We start from the raw sequence: 24,423 nt of genomic DNA on the forward strand, positions 1-24,423 counted from the left end.
CCCATTGGGATGCAAGTCAAACAACAACAAGAAAACTAAGATTAAGGCCATCAATTCTAGATTTAAAGCTTTCGTGACTGCAAGGATCCATACTCTTTGGTTCTATTCGGTAAAGTCACGTAGGTAAATTGTTGTTTTATTATTTACCTACGTGACTTTACCGAATAGAACCAAAGAGTATTAAGGCCATCAGTCTAACTCCGTACAACAATAAACAAAAACATGGTCAAACCAAAAAACTTTTAGAAATCGCCAAAATAAAGCCATAAATGCAATGTAACAGTGATCATAGGAACTGTGACCGAATTTTTAACAATAAACTACATAAACAACCATGTAACACCAAACCCTAGAGCCACAGCTGGCTGCATGAGTTACTCCACAAACAACAGGAGCATCGGTCGGAGTATCAAATTTTTCAATGCACCTTTAAGATCAGCATGCTAAATCACAAAACAGATAATACTTTGCAGCGGTCATCCGGAGCGAAACATTTTATTTTATTTTAGGCCACTGAATAGCAGTGGCAAGCTAGCGGTGTACAACTCCTCTAGAGCAGTTTTGAGTGAATATCTCATAGGTAGCCATTCAAGTTGCAGTTTATTGGCAATAGCATTCCAGACCCTGGGGGCATCAATAGCAAAGGCCCTTCCTCCGGGTTTTTGTACGGGCAATAGGGAATGTGAAGCTGGTAGATGAGCAAAGACACGAGGTCAAAATTTGTTCAAATGTGTTCTTTGAAACAGAGAGGAGATCCAGCAGCAGGCAGTCTGCGGGTTGTTTGGTTCTCCAACTCATGGTGCGAACCCCTCGCCCACAACAGGGGGGGAAGGGAGGGGAATGAGAAGGGAGGAGCCGGAAGTGAGGGGGGGCGGGGTCTGAAGTGAGGGGCGAGGGGGGGGCGGAGGTGAGGGAGGTGACGGGGGAGAGGAGGGCCGGAAGCGAGGGGGGGAGGGTGGGAAGGGCGGAAGCGAGGGGGGAGGGGCATAAGTGAGGGGAGGGCCCGGGGGGAGGGTCCAAAGAGAGGACGAAAGAGGGGCCGGATGTGGAGGGGGGCCGGATGTGGGGGAGGGGCGGATGTGGAGGGGGGCCGGATGTGGAGGAGGGGCGGATGTGGAGGGGGTGAAGTGAGGGGGAAGGGCTGGAAGTGAGGGGGAGGGGCTGGAAGGTGGCGTCCTAGCCAGGTGCTGTCCCTGTCTCTCATCTCTCTGCGTCATCTCCCAGCTGCTCGGGACGTCTCCTGGGCTCCCGGGCGCTCCAACAGAGGTCTGACTCCACCACTCCACCACCCTCCTCCTCCTTCCCTCTCTCTCTGCGCTGTCTCCCACGCAGCCGCTGCCGTCTTTGTCTCCCCTTGCTGCTGTGGCCACGGCCCCGAGATCTGTGTCAGTGTGTGTCTGTGTGTGTGTCTGTGTCTGTCTGTGTGTCTGTGTGTGTGTGTCTGTGTGTGTGTCTGTGTGTGTGTGTCTGTGTGTGTGTCTGTGTGTGTGTCTGTGTTTGTGTCAGTGTGTGTGTCTGTGTGTGTCTGTGTGTGTGTCTGTGTTTGTGTCAGTGTGTGTGTCTGTGTGTCTGTGTGTGTCTGTGTGTGTGTCTGTGTGTGTCTGTCTGTGTGTGTCTGTGTGTGTGTGTCTGTGTGTGTATCTGTGTGTGTGTGTCTGTGTGTGTGTCTGTGTGTGTGTCTGTGTTTGTGTCAGTGTGTGTGTCTGTGTGTGTCTGTGTGTGTGTCTGTGTGTGTCTGTCTGTGTGTGTCTGTGTGTGTTTGTGTTTGTGTCAGTGTGTGTGTCTGTGTGTGTGTCTGTGTGTGTGTGTGTCTGTGTGTGTCTGTCTGTGTGTGTCTGTGTGTGTCTGTGTGTGTTTGTGTCAGTGTGTGTGTCTGTGTGTGTGTCTGTGTGTTTGTGTCTGTGTGTGTGTCTGTGTGTCTGTGTGTGTATCTGTGTGTGTGTCTGTGTGTGTGTCTGTGTGTGTGTTTGTGTCAGTGTGTGTGTCTGTGTGTCTGTGTGTGTGTCTGTGTGTGTCTGTGTGTGTGTGTCTGTGTGTGTATCTGTGTGTGTGTGTGTCTGTGTGTGTGTCTGTGTGTGTGTCTGTGTTTGTGTCAGTGTGTGTGTCTGTGTGTCTGTGTGTGTCTGTGTGTGTGTCTGTGTGTGTCTGTCTGTGTGTGTCTGTGTGTGTGTGTCTGTGTGTGTATCTGCGTGTGTGTGTCTGTGTATGTGTCTGTGTGTGTGTCTGTGTTTGTGTCAGTGTGTGTGTCTGTGTGTGTCTGTGTGTGTGTCTGTGTGTGTCTGTCTGTGTGTGTCTGTGTGTGTGTCTGTGTTTGTGTCAGTGTGTGTGTCTGTGTGTCTGTGTGTGTCTGTGTGTGTGTCTGTGTGTGTCTGTCTGTGTGTGTCTGTGTGTGTGTGTCTGTGTGTGTATCTGTGTGTGTGTGTCTGTGTGTGTGTCTGTGTGTGTGTCTGTGTTTGTGTCAGTGTGTGTGTCTGTGTGTGTCTGTGTGTGTCTGTCTGTGTGTGTCTGTGTGTGTTTGTGTCAGTGTGTGTGTCTGTGTGTGTGTCTGTGTGTGTGTGTGTCTGTGTGTGTCTGTCTGTGTGTGTCTGTGTGTGTTTGTGTTTGTGTCAGTGTGTGTGCCTGTGTGTGTGTCTGTGTGTGTGTGTGTCTGTGTGTGTCTGTCTGTGTGTGTCTGTGTGTGTCTGTGTGTGTTTGTGTCAGTGTGTGTGTCTGTGTGTGTGTCTGTGTGTTTGTGTCTGTGTGTGTGTCTGTGTGTCTGTGTGTGTATCTGTGTGTGTGTCTGTGTGTGTATCTGTGTGTGTGTGTGTCTGTGACTTCAATGCCCGAGTTGGTCATGATACTGGCACCTGGTCTGGAGTGATTGGAGGGCATGGGCCAGATCAGCTCAATAACAACGGTAGGAGGCTGCTAGATTTTTGTGCAGCCCATGGGCTTGTAATTACCAACACGCTGTTCCGGCATCGGCGCATCCACACAACATCATGGATGCATGCCGGGTCCAAGCAAGAACATCTGCTGGACTACATAGTGACGGACCAGCGAATGCGAGCCCATGTCCTTGACACCAGGACCTACCGTGGAGCTGATCTGCCCTCTGACCATCGACTAGTCATCTGTAAGATGCGCCTGCCATTCTTCCACTCCGGTGGTGGGTGTACACCCAGGACCCCATTCCAACCTAAAGTGGCCTGGTCTCAGTTATCTGATGAAAGTTGCAAGCGAGAATTTCATCATCGCTTGCGGCTGGGATTGGCATCGTCCCCGACTCCTCCTGATGTCGAGGGTAAATGGGCGAGGTTTAGGACTGTGACTCATGCAGCTGCAATGGCTGCTTTGGGTACACGGTCCAGACCTCCCCAGACACCCTGGATGACAGAGGAGTTGTTCAGGATGGTTGAGAAAAAGCGACAGGCCCACTGTCATCGGCTACAGAATCCCACGTCAGAGAATGAGGAGGCTTACCGCAGCCTTCGCTCGGAGGTTCGGAGAGCCGTGAGGCACTGCAAGGATGGGTGGTGGTCGCGGGTTGCTGAGGAGATGGAGTCTGCCTCAGTGGCCCGTGATCACAAATCTCTATTTAACTCCATCAAAAAAGTAACCTGCAGCGCCACACCTATTACCATCATTAGGGGAAAAAACGGTGATCCAATTTCCGACCCCCAGGAACAGGTTCGCAGATTTGCTGAGCATTTCTGTGAGGTCCTGGGGGAGGGAAAATCCCTCAGCCAGGAAAACATCGCGGCACAAAGTGAGGATGACCCTGCTGAGGCTGCGGTGCCTCAAATATTGGATGAAGTCACCCCCTGTGAGTGGCTGGCTGAGGTGCCATCTGCTGAGGAAGTATTGAAGGCGATCCGGAGTCTGAGACCAGGAAAGGCAGCGGGCAGAGATGATCTCCCTAGCGAAATGCTGAGGGAGGGTGGCGTTTGTGCACAGACTGCCCTATATGACATCATAACAACAGTCTGGACCACTGGACGGGTTCCGCAGGATTGGAAGGATGCCCTGGTGGTCCCCCTTTTTAAGAAGGGGGACCGCACAGACTGTAACAACTACAGGGGCATCTCACTCCTCAGTGTGCCGGGAAAGGTCCTGGCAAGGATTATTCAGCATCGCCTTGCCAGGCACGCTGAGGAGAGGCTTGCGGAGCCCCAATGCGGTTTCAGGAAAGGGCGGTCCTGCACAGATGCCATATTTTCTGTCCGTCTGCTACAGCAGAGGTGTAGGGAATTCCAACAAGACCTACATCTCTGCTTTATTGACCTGGTCAAGGCCTATGATACCATCAGTAGGCCTGGGCTCTGGGTCGTTCTTCGTGCTTTTGGAGTACCTGACCCTCTGCTCACGATCATTAAGGACCTTCATGATGGTGAGCGGGCCCGGGTAAAACTACGTGGCCGGGAGTCAGAGCCATTCCCTGTACACCTTGGGGTGCGACAGGGATGTCCTTTGGCTCCCACATTATTTAACATCTATTTTGACCACGTAGTTCGTGAAGCCTTCAATAGCTGTACCGGGGGAATCTCCATATGGTACAGATATAATGGGAGGCTAATCGATGCCCGGGTGCGGTCAAGGGATGGCTCCCTATTGCTCAACCACGTTATGTATGCTGATGACTTGGTAATAGCTGCTCAGTCAGAGGAGGAGTTGGAGACGCTGCTGCTGAGACTGGAGCATGCCACTAAGAGGTGGGGCCTTACCATCAGCCCCACCAAAACTAAGCACCTGCCTGGGTATTTTGTACCATCGGACACTCCACCCCCACAACTCCCAATCGGTGATGGGGCAGTTGTGGAGAGAGTGGAGAGTTTCCCATACCTGGGCAGTGTGCTTATGACTGGCTCCAGTTTAACAGCAGAGGTCTCACTCCGAATCAGTCGAGCGGCAATATCTTTTCATCGGTTGCGTAACGCTGTGTGGAAGCTACCTGGTCTGTCGCTCCGCACTAAGCTTCAGGTCTTCTCGGCCACGGTCATTCCCTCCCTTCTCTATGCTTGCGAAACGTGGACCCCCCTAATGGAACATCTTCGCCGGTTAGAAACATTTAGGCTGGCCTGCCTACGATCCATCCTGGGTTTAACCAGACTGGATTGTGTGAGGAGCTCACAAATCCTTGAAAGATCTGGGCAGGGTCCCATCGGTGAGCTCCTCCGGCAGGCAAGGCTGCGATGGCTGGGTCATGTAGCCCGCATGCCCAGCCACCGCATGCCGAAACAGCTTTTGTTTGGCCGGATTGAGGGGGCTAAGCGGGCGCGGCACGGGCTAGAGAAGAGATGGAGTGATGTGGTACAGGAGGACGTGGAGCTGAGTGGACTTGCCGATGACTGGTACCAGCGGTGTCAAGATCGGCCTCTGTGGAGGAGGCTCGTGAAGGATGCTACTGGGCAGTTGGAGGCAGTCGCCCTCCAACAACAACGGAGGGCGGAGGAGCGACGCTCACAACAGCGAGCGGAGCGCCGGGTGGCTAAAGCACAGCAGGTTGGCACAGTAGGGGGCACAGGTGGTGCATCAGCCAGTCATCTCAGTCAGTCGACCCGTGGCACCTGGGTCTGCCCCGTGACCTCCTGCCAGCGGGCGTTCGACACTTCACGTGGCCTCAGGGTGCACATAGCCTGGCACAAGCGTCGTGGTGACGTCACCGCCACTTAGTGGCGAATGGCGGTTGTTGTTGTTGTTGTTGTGTGTCTGTGTGTGTGTCTGTGTGTGTGTCTGTGTTTGTGTCAGTGTGTGTGTCTGTGTGTCTGTGTGTGTCTGTGTGTGTGTCTGTGTGTGTCTGTCTGTGTGTGTCTGTGTGTGTGTGTCTGTGTGTGTATCTGCGTGTGTGTGTCTGTGTATGTGTCTGTGTGTGTGTCTGTGTTTGTGTCAGTGTGTGTGTCTGTGTGTGTCTGTGTGTGTGTCTGTGTGTGTCTGTGTGTGTGTGTGTTTGTGTCAGTGTGTGTGTCTGTGTGTGTGTCTGTGTGTGTGTCTGTGTGTGTGTGTCTGTGTGTGTCTGTCTGTGTGTGTCTGTGTGTGTGTGTGTCTGTGTGTGTTTGTGTCAGTGTGTGTCTGTGTGTGTGTCTGTGTGTTTGTGTCTGTGTGTGTGTCTGTGTGTGTGTTTGTGTCAGTGTGTGTGTGTCTGTGTGTTTGTGTCTGTGTGTGTGTTTGTGTCAGTGTGTGTGTCTGTGTCTGTCTGCGTCTGTGTGTGTGTGTCTGTGTGTGTGTCTGTGTGTGTCTGTGTGTGTGTGTCTGTGTGTGTCTGTCTCTGTGTGTGTCTGTGTGTGTATGTGTGTGTGTGTCTGTGTGTGTGTCTGTGTGTGTGTCTGTGTCTGTGTTTGTCAGTGTGTGTGTCTGTGTGTGTGTGTCTGTGTGTGTGTCTGTGTGTGTGTCTGTGTGTGTGTCTGTGTGTCTGTGTGTGTGTCTGTGTGTGTGTGTGTCTGTGTGTGTGTGTTTGTCAAAACAACCCCCTACCTCCTCGCGGGGCCGGACGGGCAACTCTGTCGTGGACAGTGCTGTGGGGGGAGATCCAATTTTGATTGGCTCCTCCCCTCATGGCATATGTGTCCACCACAGGGGCTAAACGGGGGCTCTGGACGGGTGCGAGGGGCTGGTAACCCCTCCATCTTCAATTAATTACCACGAAACCACGAATTAAACTGAAATATGTAACTAATAAGCTTGTGCCGGAGGCCCCGGGGGGCCAGGCGTCTATGACGTCTCCTGGCCAAACCCCATTTGGCAGAGCCAGGAGATTGAATACCTACCCTCGGGGCTACTCCAGAAACAACGAAAAGCCACTACGGGTGGCCACGTGGAATGTTCGAACGCTCACTGCAGAGGAGAGGCTGCCACTCCTCTGTCGGGAGCTGGACCGGTACCGGCTGGATCTATGCGGCATTCAGGAGGTCCGGTGGTGGGTGTACACCCAGGACCCCATTCCAACCTAAAGTTTCCTGGTCTCAGTTATCTGATGAAAGTTGCAAGCGAGAATTTCATCATCGCTTGCGGCTGGGATTGGCATCGTCCCCGACTCCTGATGTCGAGGGTAAATGGGCGAGGTTTAGGACTGTGACTCATGCAGCTGCAATGGCTGCTTTGGGTATGCGGTCCAGACCTCCCCAGAGACCCTGGCTGACAGAGGAGGTGTTCAGGATGGTTGAGAAAAAGCGACAGGCCCACTGTCATCGGCTACAGAATCCCACGTCAGAGAATGAGGAGGCTTACCGCAGCCTTCGCTCGGAGGTTCGGAGGGCCGTGAGGCGCTGCAAGGATGGGTGGTGGTCGCGGGTTGCTCAGGAGATAGATGCTGCCTCAGTGGCCCATGATCACAAATCTCTATTTAACTCCATCAAAAAGTAACCTGCAGCGCCACACCTATTACAATCATTAGGGAAAAAAACGGTGATCCAATCTCCGACCCCCAGGAACAGGTTCGCAGATTTGCTGAGCATTTCTGTGAGGTCCTGGGGGAGGGAAGATCCCTCAGCCAGGAAAACATCGTGGCACAAAATGAGGATGACCCTGCTGAGGCTGCGGTGCCTCAAATATTGGAAGAAGTCACCCCCTGTGAGTGGCTGGCTGAGGTGCCATCTGCTGAGGAAGTATTGAAGGCGATCAGGAGTCTGAGACCAGGAAAGGCAGCGGGCAGAGATGATCTCCCAAGCGAAATGCTGAGGGAGGGTGGCGTTTGTGCACAGACTGCCCTATATGACATCATAACAACAGTCTGGACCACTTGACGGGTTCCGCAGGATTGGAAGGATGCCCTGGTGGTCCCCCTTTTTTAAGAAGGGGGACCGCACAGACTGTAACAACTACAGGGGCATCTCACTCCTCAGTGTGCCGAGAAAGGTCCTGGCAAGGATTATTCAGCATCGCCTTGCCAGGCACGCTGAGGAGAGGCTTGCGGAGCCCCAATGCGGTTTCAGGAAAGGGCGGTCCTGCACAGATGCCATATTTTCTGTCCGTCTGCTACAGCAGAGGTGTAGGGAATTCCAACAAGACCTACATCTCTGCTTTATTGACCTGGTCAAGGCCTATGATACCATCAGTAGGCCTGGGCTATGGGTCGTTCTTCGTGCTTTTGGAGTACCTGACCCTCTGCTCACGATCATTAAGGACCTTCATTATGGTGAGCGGGCCCGGGTAAAACTACGTGGCCGGGAGTCAGAGCTATTTCCTGTACACCTTGGGGTGCGACAGGGATATCCTCTGGCTCCCACATTATTTAACATCTATTTTGACCATGTAGTTCGTGAAGCCTTCAATAGCTGTACCGGGGGAATCTCCATATGGTACAGATATAATGGGAGGCTAATCGATGCCCGGGTGCGGTCAAGGGATGGCTCCCTATTGCTCAACCACATTATGTATGCTGATGATTTGGTAATAGCTGCTCAGTCAGAGGAGGAGTTGGAGACGCTGCTGCTGAGACTGGAGCGTGCGACTAAGAGGTGGGGCCTTACCATCAGCCCCACCAAAACTAAGCACCTGCCTGGGTATTTTGTACCATCGGACACTCCACCCCCACAACTCCCAATCGGTGATGGGGTAGTTGTGGAGAGAGTGGAGAGTTTCCCATACCTGGGCAGTGTGCTTATGACTGGCTCCAGTTTAACAGCAGAGGTCTCACTCCGAATCAGTCGAGCGGCAATATCTTTTCATCGGTTGCGTAACGCTGTGTGGAAGCTACCTGGTCTGTCGCTCCGCACTAAGCTTCATGTCTTCTCGGCCACGGTCATTCCCTCCCTTCTCTACGCTTGCGAAACGTGGACCCCCCTGGTGGAACATCTTCGCCGGTTAGAAACATTTAGGCTGGCCTGCCTACGATCCATCCTGGGTTTAACCAGACTGGATTGTGTGAGGAGCTCACAAATCCTTGAAAGATCTGGGCAGGGTCCCATCGGTGAGCTCCTCCGGCAGGCAAGGCTGCGATGGCTGGGTCATGTAGCCCGCATGCCCAGCCACCGCATGCCGAAACAGCTTTTGTTTGGCCGGATTGAGGGGGCTAAGCGGGCGCGGCATGGGCTAGAGAAGAGATGGAGTGATGTGGTACGGGAGGACGTGGAGCTGAGTGGACTTGCCGATGACTGGTACCAGCGGTGTCAAGATCGGCCTCTGTGGAGGAGGCTCGTGAAGGATGCTACTGGGCAGTTGGAGGCAGTCGCCCTCCAACAACAACGGAGGGCAGAGGAGCGATGCTCACAACAACGAGCGGAGCGCCGGGTGGCTAAAGCACAGCAGGTTGGCACAGTAGGGGGCACAGGTGGTGCATCAGCCAGTCATCTCAGTCAGTCGACCCGTGGCACCTGGGTCTGCCCAGTGACCTCCTGCCAGCGGGCGTACGACACTTCACGTGGCCTCACGGTGCACATAGCCTGGCACAAGCGTCGTGGTGACGTCACCGCCACTTAGTGGCGAATGGCGGTTGTTGTTGTCTGTGTGTGTGTCTGTGTGTGTATGTGTGTGTGTCTGTCTCTGTGTGTGTCTGTGTGTGTCTGTGTGTGTGTGTCTGTGTGTGTCTGTGTGTGTGTCTGTGTGTGTGTCTGTGTGTGTGTCCGGTGGACCGGTTCTGGCTCCTGCCACCATGAGGGGTGGACAGTCCTCTACTCGGGGCAGCAGACTGCCAAACAACAGGGTGTGGCTCTTCTTTTGAACAAAAGAATGAAGGGGGCGTGGGAGCGTGGCGGTGAGGTGTGGGAAGCTGTAAGCCCCAGGCTACTTTGGGCTCGCCTTCCCATCAACCGGAGGCGAGGAATGGTGGTCGTGGTTACTTATGCCCCCACCGAAGATGAACATCCATGGAGGGATGCAGGCAAAGCCGATGAGTCAGATGCCTTCTATGACCTCCTGTCACAGGTGCTGGCTAAATTGGCCCCTCGGAAAAGAGTCATCATGTTGGGTGACTTCAATGCCCGAGTTGGTCATGATGCTGGCACCTGGTCTGGAGTGATTGGAGGGCATGGGCCAGATCAGCTCAATAACAACGGTAGGAGGCTGCTAGATTTTGTGCAGCCCATGGGCTTGTAATTACCAACACGCTGTTCTGGCATCGGCACATCCACACAACATCATGGATGCATGCCGGGTCCAAGCAAGAACATCTGCTGGACTACATAGTGACGGACCAGCGGATGCGAGCCCATGTCCTTGACACCAGGACCTACCGTGGAGCTGATCTGCCCTCTGACCAGCGACTTGTCATCTGTAAGATGCGCCTGCCATTCTTCCACTCCGGTGGTGGGTGTACACCCAGGACCCATTCCAACCTAAAGTTTCCTGGTCTCAGTTATCTGATGAAAGTTGCAAGCGAGAATTTCATCATCGCTTGCGGCTGGGATTGGCATCGTCCCCGACTCCTCCTGATGTCGAGGGTAAATGGGCGAGGTTTAGGACTGTGACTCATGCAGCTGCAATGGCTGCTTTGGGTATGCGGTCCAGACCTCCCCAGAGACCCTGGCTGACAGAGGAGGTGTTCAGGATGGTTGAGAAAAAGCGACAGGCCCACTGTCATCGGCTACAGAATCCCACGTCAGAGAATGAGGAGGCTTACCGCAGCCTTCGCTCGGAGGTTCGGAGGGCCGTGAGGCGCTGCAAGGATGGGTGGTGGTCGCGGGTTGCTGAGGAGATAGATGCTGCCTCAGTGGCCCGTGATCACAAATCTCTATTTAACTCCATCAAAAAGTAACCTGCAGCGCCACACCTATTACAATCATTAGGAGAAAAAACGGTGATCCAATCTCCGACCCCCAGGAACAGGTTTGCAGATTTGCTGAGCATTTCTGTGAGGTCCTGGGGGAGGGAAAATCCCTCAGCCAGGAAAACATCGTGGCACAAAGTGAGGATGACCCTGCTGAGGCTGCGGTGCCTCAAATATTGGAAGAAGTCACCCCCTGTGAGTGGCTGGCTGAGGTGCCATTTGTTGAGGAAGTATTGAAGGCGATCAGGAGTCTGAGATCAGGAAAGGCAGCGGGCAGAGATGATCTCCCAAGCGAAATGCTGAGGGAGGATGGCGTTTGTGCACAGACTGCCCTATATGACATCATAACAACAGTCTGGACCACTGGACGGGTTCCGCAGGATTGGAAGGATGCCCTGGTGGTCCCCCTTTTTATGATGGTGGTCCCCCTTTTTATGAAGGGGGACCGCACAGACTGTAACAACTACAGGGGCATCTCACTCAGTGTGCCGGGAAAGGTCCTGGCAAGGATTATTCAGCATCGCCTTGCCAGGCACGCTGAGGAGAGGCTTGCGGAGCCCCAATGCGGTTTCAGGAAAGGGCGGTCCTGCACAGATGCCATATTTTCTGTCCGTCTGCTACAGCAGAGGTGTAGGGAATTCCAACAAGACCTACATCTCTGCTTTATTGACCTGGTCAAGGCATATGATACCATCAATAGGCCAGGGCTCTGGGTTGTTCTTCGTGCTTTTGGAGTACCTGACCCTCTGCTCACGATCATTAAGGACCTTCATGATGGTGAGCGGGCCCAGGTAAAACTATGTGGTCGGGAGTCAGAGCCATTCCCTGTACACCTTGGGGTGCGACAGGGATGTCCTCTGGCTCCCACATTATTTAACATCTATTTTGACCACGTAGTTCGTGAAGCCTTCAATAGCTGTACCGGGGGAATCTCCATATGGTACAGATATAATGGGAGGCTGATCGATGCCCGGGTGCGGTCAAGGGATGGCTCCCTATTGCTCAACCACGTTATGTATGCTGATGATTTGGTAATAGCTGCTCATTCAGAGGAGGAGTTGTCGACGCTGCTGCTGAGACTGGAGCGTGCCACTAAGAGGTGGGGCCTTACCATCAGCCCCACCAAAACTAAGCACCTGCCTGGGTATTTTGTACCATCGGACACTACACCCCCACAACTGCCAATCGGTGATGGGGCAGTTGTGGAGCGAGTGGAGAGTTTCCCATGCCTGGGCAGTGTGCTTATGACCAGCTCCAGTTTAACAGCAGAGGTCTCACTCCGAATCAGTCGAGCGGCAATATCTTTTCATCGGTTGCGTAACGCTGTGTGGAAGCTACCTGGTCTGTGGCTCCGCACTAAGCTTCAGGTCTTCTCGACCACAGTCATTCCCTCACTTCTCTACGCTTGCGAAACGTGGACCCCCCTAATGGAACATCTTCACCGGTTAGAAACATTTAGGCTGGCCTGCCTACGATCCATCCTGGGTTTAACCAGACTGGTTTGTGTGAGGAGCTCACAAATCCTTGAAAGATCTGGGCAAGGTCCCATCGGTGAGCTCCTCCGGCAGGCAAGGCTGCGTTGGCTGGGTCATGTAGCCCGCATGCCCAGCCACCGCATGCCGAAACAGCTTTTGTTCGGCCGGATCGAGGGGGCTAAACGGGCGCGGCACGGGCTAGAGAAGAGATGGAGTGATGTGGTACAGGAGGACGTGGAGCTGAGTGGACTTGCCGATGACTGGTACCAGCGGTGTCAAGATCGGCCTCTGTGGAGGAGGCTCGTGAAGGACGCTACTGGGCAGTTGGAGGCAGTCGCCCTCCAACAACAACGGAGGGCGGAGGAGCGACGCTCACAACAACGAGCGGAGCGCCGGGTGGCTAAAGCACAGCAGGTTGGCACAGTAGGGGGCACAGGTGGTGCATCAGCCAGTCATCTCAGTCAGTCGACCCGTGGCGCCTGGGTCTGCCCCGTGACCTCCTGCTAGCGGGCGTTCGACACTTCACGTGGCCTCAGGGTGCACATAGCCTGGTACAAGCGTCGTGGTGACATCACCGCCACTTAGTGGCGAATGGCGGTTGTTGTTGTGTGCAAGCGGATGCCTAAACAGCTAGAGAAGAGATGGAGTACACAGCAGGCGTCGGGTTCGGGATCGAATCCACGACCTCCTGTATACCAGGCGAGGGAGTCAACATTTTATTGATTGGCTGTGTCGGGTGGAGGAGGGCCCGAACGCACACACACGCGCACGTCCACAAGAGATCTTGATCCCAAAAAAAACAAATTACGAATCGTCTTCTCGGGCGGCATCTTTGCTCCCTTATACACCGCAATCGATTAGGGCGGCATCTTTGCTCCCTTATACACCGCAATTGATGATGCTATCCAGGAGGGCACGGGACGGATGCGCGTTTGTTTTTTCTCGAGTGCCACCGAGAACTCGTCTCTCGGCAGCGCGCGAGGAACCAACGCAACTGCCGTGGCCTTCTTAGGAAATGCGTCCTCATGGACATGACCTCCGAACAAGTGACCGATTGACATTTTACAACGAAAATAGATGAACGCTGTTCGAACAGAGGGCAGTAGTGATAATAACGATGTGATTCAGTTCACCCGGGGGGGAATTCCTCGCCAAGTCTCAAGGCTCTTATTCATGAAGGGGTTTGTGAGATTTTTGCACACAGAGTTGTAATAAGTTTTTTTCTTTTCTGGAAGATTTGCTGTTTTATCACAGGATGTTTCCGTTACGCGTCGTCGCTTTAAGATGTTTCTCTGTTCATATTTTGTTTGTTGCGGTTGCACCCGAACTCAAGAGCCGCATGACTCACAGGGCTATACACCTAATAAATGAAACTTGAAACTTGATTGGACTTGCCGATGGCCGCTACCAGCGCTGTAGATGTAGATGCCACTGGTTCTTCACGTTCTGTAGATGTAGATGCCACTGGTTCTTCACGTTCTGTCGATGTAGATGCCACAGGTTCTTCACTTTCTGTAGATGTAGATGCCACTGGTTCTTCACGTTCTGGAGATGTAGATGCCATTGGTTCTTCACGTTCTGTAGACGTAGATGCCACTCGTTCTTCACGTTCTGTAGATGTAGATGCCACTGGTTCTTCACGTTCTGTCGATGTAGATGCCACTGGTTCTTCACTTTCTGTAGATGTAGATGCCACTGGTTCTTCACGTTCTGCAGATGTAGATGCCATTGGTTCTTCACGTTCTGTCGATGTAGATGCCACTGGTTCTTCACGTTCTGCAGATGTAGATGCCACTGGTTCTTCATGTTCTGTCGATGTAGATGCCACTGGTTCTTCACGTTCTGCAGATGTAGATGCCACTGGTTCTTCACGTTCTGTAGATGTAGATGCCACTGGTTCTTCTCGTTCTGCAGATGTAGATGCCACTGGTTCTTCACGTTCTACAGATGTAGATGCCACTGGTTCTTCACATTCTGCAGATGTAGATGCCACTGGTTCTTCACGTTCTGCAGATGTAGATGCCACCGGTTCTTCATGTTCTGCAGATGTAGATGCCACTGGTTCTTCACATTCTGCCAATGTAGATGCCACCACTGCCATTTATTGTGCGTGGAGGTTGAACTTACGACTCTCATTCCAAATGGGCAACTGGACAAACGGGATAGGTTTTTTTTTATTATCTCTAAAAGTCCTGAAGTTGAATGTTTGTAAGCAGAGTAGTGCCTGTACAAACACGGGTGAACGTTTCCCCGCAGCGGCGTCGCTGAATTAGACCGGCGGCCACGATGAGCTGGGGCTACCTCACACATCTGCTGGAGGAGGTTCATCGGCACTCCACCTTCCTGAGCAAGCTGTGGATCACCACCTTCGTCATCTTTCGCGTCGTTCTCACGACGGTCGCCGGCGAGTCCATCTACTACGACGAGCAGGGCCGCTTCTCGTGCAACACGGCGCAGCCCGGTTGCGAGAACGTCTGCTACGACAGCTTCGCCCCGCTCTCCCACGTCCGCTTCTGGGTGTTCCAGATCATCGCGGTCGCCACGCCCACCATCCTGTACCTCGGCTTCGCAGTGCATCGCATCACCAGGTACCGAGGTTCTCGGAGGGAGTTTTCACAGTGGGGGGGGGGGGGGCTACGGTGGAAATTTGAATGGCTGCCCGCAGTTGGAAATGTTTTAATTTGTTTTTTAATTAGGTTGCGCCATCGATTTGGTCACGAGTTTGAATGGTGAAAGTGCCGGCAAGGTTTCCCCTTGACTTAGGAACGGAGTTCCGTTCCCGAGCCCCCCCGTCGGTACGTCCGAACGGCTAGTTCAGTTCGGGAGGGCGAATGTGCGCTGTGTTTAAACACGCACACGGTCAGCGTCGTAAAATATTCTGCGATTCAACAGCAAAAAGGGAAGCATTGTTAAACTCTTCAACAATAAGAAATATACATTTGCATGCGATATTATAATTGCATATGTATAAAAGGCAAAGTTGTGAGTATGTGTCTGTTCAAAATGTTTAGCGTACTTCCCGACATGCAACAAACTTGAAATTTGCCATGTGGGTACTTTCCATACTGTACACCATGCAAACATAAAAATACACTTGTTTTTTTTGGGGGGGGGGTGGGGAAATGACGATGAAGTGTGGCGAGAATCGATATCTGGTGAGCTTTGTGGTATCGATTAAACAGGAATAGGCTGATTCTAAAGAAATCTACAACCTTCGATTCCTTTGCGCGATCTAAAGAATCGAATCTTGGCGCGCGAGCGTACGTTTTTTTACGCCGCGCGTTGGGTTTCATTTTAGTTTTTACGAATGAGGCAATGATCAAAGTTTTTTTTCCACTTGTATATGTTATGTTTTTAAGTTTTGAGAAGTGTTTCAATATATGTTTTCCCCCGGACAACGCCGGGTGCTTCCCGCTTAGTAGTAAATAAAGCGTCAAATTTTAAAGGAAGGTAAATATTTTCACTTACCTCGAGTCCCGACGGTGGCTCGCTCGTAGCGAGGGGTGAAACTTCGACGCCGCCGCCGCTCTCTGTCGTGGTAGGATCGAGTACAAGCGAGACGAACAAACCAAGCGAGCCAAGCGAACCGGCAGCCCCGACCGCGTGATTGAATGCACGGAGAAAGAGGAGGAGGTGGAGGTGGAAGAGGAGGTGGAGGAGGAGGGTGAAGAAGACGGCGAGGGGAAGCAGCACAACGAGCGGTGGAGGATCAAGACGGACGGCCTGATGGTGGCCTACACCCTCCAGCTGCTGGCCCGCACGCTGGCCGAGGTTGGCTTCCTGGTGGGGCAGTACCTGATGTATGGCGTGGAGGTGGCCCCGCGCTTCAAGTGCGTCCGTGACCCCTGCCCGAATAGCGTCGACTGCTTTGTGTCGCGCCCCACAGAGAAGACCGTCTTCCTTCTGGTCATGTACGCAGTCGCCGGTCTCAGCCTCCTGCTCGAACTGTCCGAGATTGCCTACCTGGGGCTGGGCGCCATCCACGACTCGCTGAGCGGGAGGCACCGGCCACGGAGCAGGTGGGGAGCCTCGCCGGCGCGGTTGGCATTGCGTCACGTAAACTAAACGTGCCGGGTCGCTACCGGCTCGACACTCGCCGGCTGTGTGTCAGAGAGCGACCCCCAACTACGCCGACAATTCGAGTTTCCGTGACGTTTCGCCGATGATGACAACAGCAAAAAAACATCATGGGACCTCCCTTGCCAGTAACAAAATATAAGAATTGGTTTTACCCTTTCTAGTAATAAAACAGCTGTGTGAACATGATAACACCAAACGTAAACCTCTTGCAAGGAATCATCTCACTGCATTGGCCACGCACACGGTACTTGTAATGAACATGCAAACAGAAAAAAAACATGCTCTGGTAGTCTACGAGATGATGATGATGCATTGTCTTTGAAACTGATTGTTCGACACCAGAGACAGCTTTCTTTAGAGCCTCGTGTGTCTCACCCCGAGCTGTCAATGTCTTCATAGTGGCATTGTCCTCTCATCTAACACTGTTTGAGACTAGGCTCTAAACAAAGCTGTCTCTTATTCTTGGTTCTTTCGGTAAAGTCACGTGGAAGGGAAATAATAACGGTTCCGTCAGCTTCCCAACCGCTATATATATAGATGTTGTGTATAGTTTATAGTGTAGTGTATAATGTAGTGTATGTGTTGATAGCTATGTATATAGATGTTGTGTATAGTTTATAGTGTAGTGTATAATGTAGTGTATGTGTTGATAGCTATGTATATAGATGTTGTGTGTAGTGTATAGTGTATAATGTAGTGTATGTGTTGATAGCTATGTATATAGATGTTGTGTGTATTGTATAGTGTAGTGTATAATGTAGTGTATGTGTTGATAGCTATGTATATAGATGTTGTGTATAGTTTATAGTGTAGTGTATAATGTAGTGTATGTGTTGATAGCTATGTATATAGATGTTGTGTATAGTTTATAGTGTAGTGTATAATGTAGTGTATGTGTTGATAGCTATATATATGTTGTGTGTAGTGTATAGTGTATGTGTTGATAGCTATGTATATAGATGTTGTGTGTGTAGTGTATACTGTATAGCGTAGTGTATGTTTTGATAGCTATGTATATAGCTGTTGTGGGTAGTTTATAGTGTAGTGTACAATGTAGTGTATGTGTTAATAGTATGTATATAGATGTTGTGTTTGTAGTGTATAGTGTAGTGTATGTGTTGATAGCTATGTATATAGATGTTGTGTTTGTAATGTATAGTGTAGTGTATGTGTTGATAGCGATGTATATAGATGTGTGTAGTTTATAGTGTAGTGTATGTGTTGATAGCTATGTATAGATGTTGTGTGTAGTGTATAGTGTAGTGTATGTGTTGATAGCTATGTATATAGATGTTGTGTATAGTTTATAGTATAGTGTATAATGTAGTGTATGTGTTGATAGTTATATATATAGATGTTGTGTATAGTGTAGTGTATGTGTTGATAGCTATGTATATAGATGTGTGTGTAGTGTAGTGTATGTGTTGATAGCTATGTATATAGCTGTTGTGTGTGTAGTGTATACTGTATAGTGTAGTGTATGTGTTGATAGCTATGTATATAGATGTTGTGTGTAGTTTATAGTGTAGTGTACAATGTAGTGTATGTGTTGATAGCTATGGATATAGATGTTGTGTTTGTAGTGTATAGTGTAGTGTACGTGTTGATAGCTATATATATGTTGTGTATATTTTATAGTGTAGTATATGTGTTGATAGCTATGTATATCGATGTTGTGTGTGTAGTGTATGTGTTGATAGCTATGTATATAGATTTTGATTTAAAGCTTTCGTGACTGCAGTAATTAATATTCTTAGCTCTTTCGGTAAAGTCACGTTGAAGGGAAACAATAAAATAATAAAATATATATAAAACAATAAAAATTCTCACGACGTTTCGACCGTAACACAAACGGTCGTCATCAGGTGTGTTGGTTTGCATCAATTTATTTATTTTTAAACGGTGTCTTTATTTATTTTTAAAAAACGTCAGCGCCACGCGCAGCGATTTGGCAGTTTATTTAGAAGGACGAGTCCATCTATGTTCTGAAAAGAGGAGGGGGGAGACGAAAAATTAATGTATGCTGTCTGAAAGCCACTGTAAGCGTGAACAATCAATTAAGACCTGAAATGGTTAATCAAATCTTTCCAATGATTGCTAAGCCAGAATCCATCTTCTCGGTTGGAATTGTCTCTGTGCTTGTATATGTGGATAGCCTCATGAACGAATCTCTCATGGTAGCCAGATGGCTTACAAAGAACCTCTGTCTTGGAAAAGTCAATGTCATGTGAGCCTACTGAATTATAACAATGATCTGCCACGGCCGAGGTGTTGGTCCTACCGTGTTTAAGGTCTGCTTTGTGTTCACGGATGCGGTCCGAGACGTGGCGTTTGGTTTCTCCAATGTAACTACTACCACAGAGGCAACTTAGTTTGTAGACACCAGGGTACTGTATGTCCGGAATCACTTCTTTTACAGACGGAACCAGATCACGGATTTTATGTAATGTGTTGAAACGGACCTGGATCTTGTGTTTATTCAAGATTTTAGAGATCTTTTTTGTGATCCCCGCAATGTAGAGTAAAGTGATGGTTTTGAAAGGCTCCTCAAGAGGGTCCTTCATGGTTTGAGTGATAGCTTTGCGGATTGTATAGTTGGAGTAACCATTAGCCTTAAGAACTTGGTGTACGTGCTTGAGTTCACTGACTATGTGTTCCTGGTCGGATATGCATTGGGCTGTATGGTACAGAGTCTTGATGAGATAATTCTTCTGTGATGGATGGTGGTGGGAATCCGGTTTTATTGTTTTATATATATTTTATTATTTTATTGTTTCCCTTCATCGTGACTTTACCGAAAGAGCTAAGAATATGTATATAGATGTTGTGTGCACTATACACTGCACTATACACTGCACTATACACTACACTATACACTGCACTATACACTGCACTATACACTACACTATACACTACAATACACTGCACTATACACTGCACTATACACTGCACTATCCACTGCACTATGCACTGCACTATACACTACACTATACACTGCACTATACACTACACTATACACTGCACTATTCACTACACTATACACTGCACTATACACTGCGCTATACACTACACTATACACTACACTATACACTACACTACACACTACAGTACACTATAAACTACACTATACACTACTATCCACTGCACTATACACTACACTATGCACTGCACTATACATTGCACTATACACTACACTATACACTACACTATACACTACACTACACACTACAGTAAACTATACACTACACTATACACTACTTTCCACTGCACTATACACTACATTATGCACTGCACTATACACTACACTATACACTACACTATACACTGCACTATACACTACACTATACACTACACTATACACTGCACTATACACTACTATACACTACGCTATACACTACACTATACACTACACTATACACTACTATACACTACACTATACACTGCACTTTATACTACTATACATTACACTATACACTGCACTTTATACTACACTATACACTGCACTATACATGCGATATAACCAAAAAACCCTCTATCATGGAGAGTGTATATATATATTTTGTTAATGAAAATACTCTTATTGAAATTCGACTCGTTTCTAGGGTGGCAGATGCTGTCGAGCCGGAGTCCACGGCGGGTCCCAGAGCGACGTCACCATCGGAATTGTGGCAGCTCCGTGACGAGTTGAAGGAGCTTCAGACGGAGCTGGGGGCGACGCCGCTGGCGGCGCCTCCCACGGCGTGGACGCGCCCCACGACCTGCACGTCTTGATTTAGCGGGATAGTTTTACTCTCGGGCGTAGGTTATCGCTCAAATCGCTTTTTGCCATCCCACGTTCCATTTACTCGGCCCCCCAATGCCCCGCTGCCGTTTTGATCGTCTCGACTTTGGAGGTTTTCTTGACATTCTTCCGTCAAGATTCAATCGGAGGCGACCGTTTGCGCTTTTAAGATTCGAGCGGCAGAGCGCGGGCACCCCGCTAACGCGCTCGCGACGGCACGGGGGGCACGCCAGCACCCAGCCTCGTGGCTCGGGTGATACGGCGCTGGGTTTGTAACCCAGAGCATTTAGAGTTCAAATCTCCTTAGAACGCGTTTTGTGTGACATCGTGGCTTTCGCATTCGGCCAACGTATAAACGCACGAGTTGGGGGGAATGTTTGCGTGAGGGTTTGTAATCAATATGGAGGTATGTTTTGATTAAAGAAACCCAAATATTTTTGTTACTTTAGCTTACTTCTTAATTTGCGTGAATTTCTGTTGTCATTTTTTGTTAAACTTCCTCACTCATCAGTGGACAAGAGGGCCCGAGTTTAGCGGACACGTCGTTATTATACCGTAACAGCCTGCTCCGATTTATATTGACAAAACAAAAGGCGTTTAAGGTGTTGGCTATGCCAACAGTGGATAACCTGGAGTTCTGCATTAATTTTGTGCAGTGTTTGAAAGCTATTATTCATCATTAGACCTCCTTTGCCAGTACCAAAATGTAATGATAGGGTTTTTCCCCTTTTTTCTGGCAACAAAACTGAAACCTTTTTACGAGGATTCATGTCTGCATTAACCGCAATACCTGCAGTCAAAATGCAAACAAAAAACCTACTATGATAATATATGCATTGTCCTTGAAACTGATTGGTCCACACCAAGGGACGGCTTTCTTTTGAGCCTCGACCCAATTGGTGCTCGACCAGATGATGCCAAAAGGCGTACAGCTCAAAGACAATGCACTCATTATTTTGATAGTGCATTGTCTTTAGCAATCAGGTTAACTTTACATTTGGTTGACATTGTCGCGGCAGAAAAAAAAAACAGTCATGTTATCTACAAGGTCCCAATCAGATGTGGACATTTTATCTGTTAATGCTAAGTGTGATTGTAAGAGACATTTGTCTAAATTATCAAGTTCAAAACGGAGCAGTCTTATCCTCTCTGATATTAGCGATAGGCTAGCTTACGAGAAGTGACAGCGGCAGATGCGAGTCTAAATGTGATCGGTATTACCTTAGTTGATACATTCGTAATGAACTGCACAAGAGGTCAGAGATGAGCACGATGGTCAGAGCTACTTTAACTACAGCAGCTGCTGGACCTTACGATGTGCTCTGATGAGGATTCGTGTGAACATCGTGACCACAGGAGGCGAATGATGACTGACCAGCACTCGGTTTGACCCCGTGGTAGACACAGTGCACCACGGGTGGATGACATAAGTGGTGGGGAACCACAAATAGCGTGGAGTGCTGACCATAGCTGCGTTGCACGTTGCTCGATGGACATTTTCGGAAAGGCGATGACAGATGAATCAATCTCTGTCCAATTTGCCGGTAATGGCACATGCTGCTAATCGTTTGCCCAGACAATTCTGTTGTGGGAGAACAGATGCAATATTAGATTTACGGTGACAAAAAAAGACGCACACATCGCCTATGTTTTGAAAACTAAGAAGTTAAACTTTTTTCAGTGCAAGCAGCAGTCATATTAAGACTTGCCATCATACTTATTGACAGCGACCAAGTCAACACTGGTGTCAGGGCAATGGTCTGATGAACCTGAATGCGTTTGGCAGCAGCTCACTGCGCAGCTCCTCTGTTGACTGAATAAATAGCCTTGGTGTGTGGACTCAAAAATAAAATTGGCATATTTCACCAAATCTGGATGTCGCCTGATGAAGCTAATTGTAATTACTGGCGAAACGTCACGGTACTCAGACTGTAAATGTTGTGGCTTGGCTCTCCAACACACTGGTGTGCTGTACTAGTATACTACACTATACACTACACTATACACTGCACTATACACTACACTATACACTACATTATACACTATACATTACTATACACTACACTATACACTACTATACACTACACTGCACTATACTACTATGCATTACATTATACACTACTATGCAATACACTATACACTACACTAGACACTACACTATACACTACACTATACACTACTATACACTACACTATACACTACTATACACTACACTATACACTACTATACACTACAATATACACTACACTATACACTACTACACACTACACACTAGTGCTGTACTATACACGAATTGGCCACGTTCTGTTTACGTGACCACCCTTACTGGTTGGCTGTGTCGGGTGGTGGCGGGTTTAACGACACATTTGTATATTTACGCGTTCTAACCCACAAAAACACCTCTGTTGTGGATGATATTGGTCGTGAAAGCCTCCTAAGCGTTAATTCAACTACATTCTTATTATTTGGTTCTTTCGGTAAAGTCACGTAGATAGAAAAAAAAATAAAGTGAAGAAAAAAAACTTTAATAGTTTCTATCTACGCGACTTTACCGAAAGAAACAAAAGAATTTGAATGTTTCTGCGGTCACAAAAGTTTAGAGTCAAAGGTTTACATTCTGTGTATATAATTGCAACGGACTGTTCTGTTCTGCAGGTAAATTGCCCGGCTGCGTTGAGGGCTCCGACAACATCGCCCAGAATGCAGCTTGAGCGCTGCTCTGCTCAGAGTGACCTCAGCACGCGGCTCGTGGCTGTTGGGGAAGCTGCCGCCGGGGACTGCCGGTGCGAGGGAATTCACGCGCGATACTCAGGCCGTCCACGAGGCGGCAGCCACGTAGCCCTGCGTCGGGATTCCCTCGTTCAGTTTCAGTTCCATTAATTTGGTGTATAGCCCCCTGTGAGCCATTCGGCTCTTGAATCGGGTGCAACCGCAACAAACTAAAAAAACAAAAACACGAACGAGAAAAACATCTTAAAGTGACTTTGTGTGACTGTGCAAACAGAAAATCCAGGAAAAAAACATCAAAATGTTCCTTGAAAAAACACCGTACACCAACGCTGTGTGCAAAAATCCCAGTGGGATGCAAGTCACACGCGTCAAAATAAAGATCCCCCCCCTGTACAGCCTTATAGGGATGTTGGAGAAAATGCCCTTAGCTATAGCCGCATTGTTAACATACATTTCAATTGGCCTCACTTCTCAAAAAAATGTTGATCAGTGCCCATCTCTGTCACCAGCCCTGAGCTCGTGATGGAAATTCAACATTCACATTGTGTGAACAAGTCTGCCCGTAGGACAGACATTTAAAATTAATTTGGTTGAATGCAGATCTTGTACAGACAATATAACGTAGTGCCTTCTTACTCTGCCAATTATTTAACACAACATAGATAACTTTTTCGGTTTATTTAATTTTTTTGGCAATTATTTTTTTCTTTTCATTTGTATGGGCTTCAGAGTTCTACTGTCAACAACTTGTTTCTTGTGATTTTCTGTTTGTACTGGGGAATTTGTCATTTTATAGGAGCATTTAATTGGAAGTTACACTGGTACACACAGGCACATTGCGGGTTGATAGAGAGGAGCCTGTATCGGTTCAGATGTCACTCGCCACTGACGTTAAGCCGTCGCCGGGAATCGAGCTCATGTCCTCTGGAGTCGTAGCCACAGCTCTACTCAAAGCAGTGTAGTATACAGAAATCAACATTGTCACAATTCTAAATAAACTAATTGAGAGAAATGCAACACGACAGAGAAACACCACACCGATATATCGATGTTTTGTTGCCAGATTAAAGGGTAAAAAAAAAACAACTATCATATTTTGTTACTGGCAAATGAGGTTTCCAATGGTGTAAACACCACGCTGTTTAATTTAAAATTGTTAAATATTGCCCTTTCTAATTCAAATCGTCACACAAGTGTCTGACCCCTCCCCCCCTCCTCCCCCTGGGTGTGTGACGTCATTGAAGTTTTGCTCGGCGGTGACGGCGCTGGGACGCGGCTCCCGAGGCGGCTTCAGACTCCGCCGAGAGGCCGCGTGCCCGCACGGCCGATGCGGGCCCACGCTCTTGACGACGATGCCTACGCAGCCGGGAAGGCAGCAAAATCGGCAGCAGCCGTGTGCCGGCTCCGGCCGTGCTCACCCCGCGCGAGAATGAGATCATCTTCAACGTGCTGGGCCGCAGGTGTCCGGTGAGTTGGTGATTAGGCCGGAGGCTTTACCCCTCTTTCCTAGCCCCTGCCGGAAGGCCGCCCTGGGACGAGCCCCGGCCGGGGGCAGCGCCGGTCCGTGCTTTGATGTAGCGTGGTTTGATTTGAACGATTTTAACTGAAAGGGGACTTGTGTATTTAGTAATTGTTATTCTTTACATTCAGCGTTGGTTGTGTGTCATTAAAAACGTCCA

At 49.3% G+C, this 24,423-nt stretch overlaps 1 protein-coding gene across 1 annotated transcript; it reads left to right on the top strand.

Moving 5' to 3' along the window:
- The first annotated feature begins 1,157 nt into the window (after nt 1-1,157).
- LOC142913297 (gap junction gamma-1 protein-like) lies at nt 1,158-20,457 on the top strand. The gene is made up of 4 exons (XM_076060835.1): nt 1,158-1,266; nt 14,410-14,741; nt 15,696-16,172; nt 19,836-20,457. The coding sequence occupies exons 2-4, from the start codon at nt 14,440-14,442 to the stop codon at nt 20,002-20,004; spliced, it is 948 nt and encodes a 315-aa protein (XP_075916950.1). The 5' UTR covers nt 1,158-1,266; nt 14,410-14,439; the 3' UTR covers nt 20,005-20,457.
- Nucleotides 20,458-24,423: the final 3,966 nt, after the last annotated feature.

Source organism: Petromyzon marinus, unplaced genomic scaffold (genome assembly GCF_048934315.1).
Source record: "Petromyzon marinus isolate PM22_M1 ecotype Great Lakes invasive population unplaced genomic scaffold, UKy_Petmar_22M1.pri1.0 PM_G_Scaffold_24, whole genome shotgun sequence".
Lineage (NCBI taxonomy): Eukaryota > Metazoa > Chordata > Hyperoartia > Petromyzontiformes > Petromyzontidae > Petromyzon > Petromyzon marinus.

What these genes read in the sequence shown, in the direction of transcription:
- LOC142913297 (XM_076060835.1), top strand. Translation starts at nt 14,440, where the DNA reads ATGAGCTGGGGCTACCTCACACATCTGCTGGAGGAGGTTCATCGGCAC. An exon ending in GCAGTGCATCGCATCACCAG is followed by an intron (nt 14,742 to 15,695) that starts GTACCGAGGTTC and finishes CTGTCGTGGTAG; the next exon opens with GATCGAGTACAAGCGAGACG. An exon ending in AGGCACCGGCCACGGAGCAG is followed by an intron (nt 16,173 to 19,835) that starts GTGGGGAGCCTC and finishes ACTCGTTTCTAG; the next exon opens with GGTGGCAGATGCTGTCGAGC.